Source organism: Glycine max, chromosome 15 (genome assembly GCF_000004515.6).
Source record: "Glycine max cultivar Williams 82 chromosome 15, Glycine_max_v4.0, whole genome shotgun sequence".
NCBI lineage: Eukaryota > Viridiplantae > Streptophyta > Magnoliopsida > Fabales > Fabaceae > Glycine > Glycine max.
In genome coordinates, this window is record NC_038251.2 from 51,983,104 (window position 1) to 51,989,187 (window position 6,084).

At 36.2% G+C, this 6,084-nt stretch overlaps 1 protein-coding gene across 1 annotated transcript in view; it reads left to right on the top strand.

Annotated features, from left to right (window-relative positions):
• LOC100811882 (nuclear-pore anchor) overlaps positions 1–4,000 on the top strand; it is a 36,115-nt gene extending 32,115 nt beyond the window's left edge. Inside the window, exons 43-48 of the mRNA XM_006598165.4 lie at positions 48–135; positions 246–313; positions 412–540; positions 1,656–1,760; positions 1,944–2,118; positions 2,287–4,000. Coding sequence (XP_006598228.1) covers positions 48–135; positions 246–313; positions 412–540; positions 1,656–1,760; positions 1,944–2,118; positions 2,287–3,650 — 1,929 coding nt within the window. The 3' untranslated portion in view covers positions 3,651–4,000. The remainder of the gene's footprint in view (positions 1–47; positions 136–245; positions 314–411; positions 541–1,655; positions 1,761–1,943; positions 2,119–2,286) is intronic.
• Positions 4,001–6,084: the final 2,084 nt, after the last annotated feature.

Sequence of the window (6,084 nt, forward strand, 5' to 3'; positions counted from 1 at the left end):
TTTTTTTCATTTTCACATTGTTTTTTTTTTCCACCATCCTTTTCCAGAAGAGGATTGATGTTTTGTCAAGGGAAAAAGAAGACCTAGGAAAAGAGAACCAGCAACTTTCTAGGCAATTAGATGAAATTAAACAAGGTATTCATCTTTTTTTTTTTTTTTAAATCTCCCTTGTTGTCTGTTTATATTTGTTTCTAATCTGCTACTGCTGCTGGAATTTATTGTTAAATTTTCATGGTGTATATCAGGGAAAAGGTCAACAAGTGATACAACTGGTGAACAAGCGATGAAGGAGGAAAAGGACACAAGAATACAGGTACATTTGGAACAGTGTTTTTGATTTTTCTCCCTTTCCTTTTGTGGGACATGCAACCCTCTTTGTCTTAATTTTACTTGTTATTTTCTGTTTGCTAGATTCTGGAGAAACATCTGGAGAGACTGAGAGATGAATTAAAGAAGGAGAAGGAAGAGAGTCGTTTAGAGAAAAGTAGACGACTGAAGACTGAAAAGGCCATAAAGGACTCTTACAACAATGTTGAACAGGTTCCACCCCTTGCCCACCCACGCTCGCCTTTTGTATCTTGTACCTTTAAGCAACTTATTTGTTTTAATTTCTTGTATGGTTTGTACCTATTATCATATTTGCTCAACAAAATCAAGAGTTTACACCCTCATTTTACTGACTTGCATATGCTGAAGGGGGGTATTAAATGATTACGGTATAATAGTTAAAATACCTTCTCTTAATTGAATTATTTAAATTTTGGTTTTAATAGAGCCTATTACTTTTTGGACTCTGGTAGCTGCCCCTACCCCTTTGTGAGATATGATTGGTGGTGGTTAAGCTAGTAGAAAAAAGGTGGGTAAATATTTTGTCTGGAGAATAAATCCATTTCTTACCCCCACAATCAATTGTTGAACTCCTGCATTTGAACCAAAATCTAGCTAGGTTTCAGTGTTGTCTTATTATGAAAAACCCAAGTCCCACATCGGCTAGAGATAAGGTCAAGATAGAATATATAAGTGGAGGGCAACCCTCATCTCATGAGTTAACTTTTGGGGTTGAGTTAGATCCAAATACATCATAAGATGTCAATCTTGAACTTTCCTCTACATTCAATGCGGAAAGGATAATGTCTAGTGAGACGGCTCAGGTTCATATAATTTTCAGAATGTTTTTTATGAAAATTTGACTCAGTTGAGGGCTCATGTTTGTTTGTTGGTTTTTTTTTTAATGATTTTTGCCTTGATTACTTGTATATACTGTGATTCATATCCAAGTACCTTCTGTGTTACTTCTGGTCTTAACATACAATGATGAAATTGCAATTGTTCTTTATAGAAGCATCGGAAGAATGCAGTTTTCGTTTCTTTGCTTGTTACAATGCTTTATGAGGATTATCTTTTAGTCACATCTTCATTTTGAGTTGAGGAAGAGATTGGATATTAAAACTGAAAGGGAGAGGTGAGGAGGTAGGAAAGGTTTCAAGTTCAGAGTCAAAGAATTAGGCCATCAAATTTGCCTAAGCTATCTGTATTTTTTGTACTTGTATGTGTGTGTGTGTGTGCGCACTGATATTAGTTTGGTTGAGATGTAAATACAGACCATAAGATATATGTATTTTCTTCACTCCTTTTATTGATTTATTTACTTTCAGGAGAAAATAAAATCGATTAATGAAATTGAGAGGTACAAGGAGTCTCTGAAAAGGTTATCTGATGAAGTTGAAAAGCTTAAGATTGTTATTGGAAATCTTCCTGAGGTAATGATTCAAAACTGGTTTATTGTGCAATCAAACTAATGTTGAACAGATAGACATGGTTTAGCCTGCAGGGGTTATTTTTATGACTATGTTCTGAGGCCTCTTCATTTGCTTATATATTTGAGTCAATTATTTTAGAGCAGAACTCTTTATCCTCCTTTGATTTTTGTATGATTTTTCTAGGGTTCAAATGTGGTTCAACTTCTTTCTGGATCCAATGTTGATGACTTTGCTGCTCCTTACATATCTGCTGTGGAAAGTTTTGAAAAGGAAGCTCAGTCAGTATTTCGTGAGCTTGGAGGTCGCGGTAATCTTGGAGATGCAGCAACAGTTACGGATGGTTCAGCAGCTGCTACAGGTGATTTATAATGTTGTGCAGATCAAGTTTGTTGAATAAGTGTTTTTAAAAACGAGTAGAATAATGATTTTAGAAAGAGAATGCAGTTTTCCAGTATTACTCGTGGTTTTCTACATAAGCTAGCCTTGTACCTCTGGCTATATTAATGGATTGACTACAACATGGCAGGTTCTCTTGTCCATCCTCAACCCCAAGGCATTACATTTTCAGCGGCCCCTGGAGCTAGTGGTTTACCACCTAAAGCCAGTGGAGAAAGTGAGAAAAGACTTGCATTACCCAAAGCTAGTGTTGAAACTCGTCGAGCAGGTAGGAGATTGGTCAGGCCTAAACTACTAAGACCTGAGGAGCTACAAGGTGGTGACACGGAAATGTCTGATGCCGAAGGACCAGGGGGCAAGCCTGGGCCATCTAGTGACACTGAAACTAGTAGTGTTGTTCAATCATCTCAACAATTGGCTCGTAAGCGTGTTGCTCCTACCTCCACTTCTGAATTACGTGAAGAATCAGTTGCACCTGGTGAGAAGAGCTCCGATGTCTTGAAGAAGTCTAAAGGATCTGAGTCCCCAGAAGAGAATACAGAAGAACAACCTGCTGCGACTCTGGAATTTACTGGCAGTCACCCTGTCACTGAAGAATTATTGGATAGTAGTGACATGCCCCAAGGCCAAAATGAGGAGGTTGGTGACGCTCAAAATGAAGATGGTGAAATTGCTGTTGGGAATGATGAGGAATCCAAAGATCCACAGAACTTGGATGTTACTGGTCAAGAGGAATTACAAGGTGACAAAACTGGAACTTTAGAAGAGAATCCGGATCAACCTGTTGATGCAAAAATGCTGTCTGATGAGATGCAGAGGGATCAGACAGACCCAGACAACCAGCAGTCAACATTGGCGCCCAGTGGTGAGAGAGAAGAGGGAGAATTGTTGCCAGATATCGGTGATCTAGAGGGTGCTAGTGATTTGTCTAACATTGCCGAAAACCAAGAATCTCGGGAAGGTCTATCTGAGTCTGCTGCAACCCCTGAACGTTCTCCGGCTACGGTTGATGATGATGCTCTAGAGGCCGGTGAGATTAATTCTCCTGAGCTTTCAAGTGATGATAAGAATGATGAGGGTGACTCGGTAGAGGATGCTGCTGATGCTTCCGACAAGTTGATGGACGTCAATGAACAAATATCAGCCGAGAGCGATCAGGTGGCCGAGCCTACACCTGTGGCAAGTGAGGGTGCTACTTTGACAAGCAGTGTTGTAGAGAGTAGCTCCTCTAAAGTGAACTTACCTGTTCCAAGGCAAGGGACCCCCAATGCCCCTGCTGAAACAGAAGAGACAAAGCAGGCATCACCTATTGGTAGTACTTCAACGACTATAATTTTATCAGAGCGAGCACGGGAAAGGGCCCAAATGAGACAGGCTGGGTTGGTTTCTTCTACCCTTAGAGGTCGTGGAAGAGGCGGTGCTCCCCGTGGTCGAGTTGGTCGAGGTAGGGGAGTAGTACGCCGACCACCTCCACCACCTGGCAGTGATCAATGAACAACGAGTTCACCGTCTGTGATTGATGGTTAATGAAATGATTTGACTTGGTATTGTAAACTTCTCCCTTCGTCTGAACGATGGCATTGTAGACCAGTTAGTAGGCGTAAATTGGCGACCAGTTTTCGTCAATGTAAATACAATTTTGCTTTTCACTCATTTCTCCCCTTACCTATCTAATTTTGCCTCAATTAGCTTGGTTGGATTTACATCATGTTAGATATGCGGGAATTGTGGTTTTATTTAGCATTCATTTCCCAAGGGGTTTTTATGTTGGAAAAAAATTGAATTACTTTTCACTCATTTCATTTCATAGAATCATGAGTGGGCATGGAATCTGTTCTTCGGAAGGTGTTATTTGAATTCGTTCCTGGTATTAGATATAAAAGTATTCACATTTTTGGGTAAAAGATAATTTAAGTCCCGTTATTACACATTAGAAGGTCTACACGTTTACGTTATGATTTTTCATGTTTAAAGCCAATTCAAATAATAAAAATAGTTGTATGATCTGCAGTAAAAAAAAATAGTTGTATGATCTATTCAGGAAATTATCAAATAAATAATTGCTTTACATATGCTTTAGAAAATTGGGCTAGTGTGTATGACCAATCAAATATAAGAATAAGAATACATAATATAATGATTGGGGTATATCTTTTTTGGTAAGGTTCAACGTTTTATGTATATCTTTTTTGGTATATCATTTGGATATCATCACCAAATGATATACCAAAAAATTATACCAATTTTGTGATTCAATATTGAGAATTCTATTTTCTGCATGTTGGTTTGATTGCAAAATAATTTTGTGAATAGGCTTTCAAGATAGATAATGATTGGGGTTAGTCAGTTAAGTTGTGTACGTCGTTGAGTCTGAATAGGTTTTCTCTACATGTGTGAATAATATGAAAGCATCTTCGATGTGGTGCTTGTTATTTATTTGACGACGTAGTGTGTTTGGATGGAGAAATTTTAAATTCTGAGAAATTTTAAATTCTAAGAATTTTAAATACTTCAATTGAAATTTTTTTATTTTCAAAATTGTGTTTGGATAAAAAAATTAAAATTACGAGGATAAAAAAAATGAATGAAAAAAAAGAGAATATATGGTTGGTGTACTAGTTATACGTGTTCCTCTATACTCACATCCGATCAATATTTTAGGAGTTTCTCGCCTTTTAGAAAGGAAATTGAAATTTCAGATTTTTAGTTGTTTAAAATTCTGTTTTAAAATTCCAAAATTTTAAATTCTTCATAAAAACATCCAAACAATGAATTCTAAATTAGAGAAATTTAAATTCTCTGATAAATTACTTTTCTCAGTTAAAATTCTCTATCCAAACACATTAAAAGATATGAAAAGAAGGTGAGAATATATTTGATCGACTTTATGAAGTGAGAAGTGATAAAGTATGCAAAACATTGTGACAGATGTCAATGATACGTTTGTTTACATATCATACCAATCACCAAACATCACTAATTATCCTATGGCCAGAACAATTTAAATACCCCGCAGTGACAATTGATTGTTTTACCAAATTGGTAAAGGTAAAGTAATAAGCAAGAATTTAGTAAAGTTCCTATATTGACACATTATATCTCCTTTCAAAACATAGACCAATATATCTTTAGGGATACTGGAAGATATGGGCATTAAATAACACTTCACCTTTGATAAGAATCAAAAGGTTCGATCCAAGAACTTACAAGAGGCACAATTCTTAAAACTCACAGAGTGAAAATATAATCTTATTCAAGTATGTCAAATGCAAGATAGTAAAAACCTATTGAAGTGAATCAGTTGATCATTAGAAGGGGTGAATAGTGACACAAAAACTAATCAGTTATTTTTTTTGCACACACACTTTGTTTTTGGTTTGTCTTCTTAAGCTTCTCGCTTAGAAATCAAAAGACTTACAAGAGTAATACCTCTCCTTCAAAAGTACTTGGATAAAAGAATAATTCAAGATAAAATCTTTAAGTAAACTTGCATCTTATTGCTTCAAAATCTATTCTTAAAATCTCATATTATGTTAAATAACACATTCTGGTTTTGATTTTTATTACATAGAGTAAGTGGTGTTGCTTTTAAATGATAAAATTATTTTATGAAAAACTTTTGATTAAAATCTCAGTTATACTTTTGAAAACAAGGTTTTTGAAAAGCAAATAGCAACAAAGATAAACAAAAAGCAAAACAGCACACCAAGAAATTACATTGGTTTATCCCAACCAGGGCTACGTCTAGTACTTACACCTATAGGAACTATATTGGATCTTTCCTGAAGCCTCCATAGGATCCTTACAACCAATATTATCTAAGCCTTTGCAGGGTCCACCTGAGTATTACTTTTGAAAAGCCATTCAAGCTTCATCCTAAGTATTCTTTCGCAAAGTCTCTTTAAGTTTCCTTGTCAACCAGCTTGCA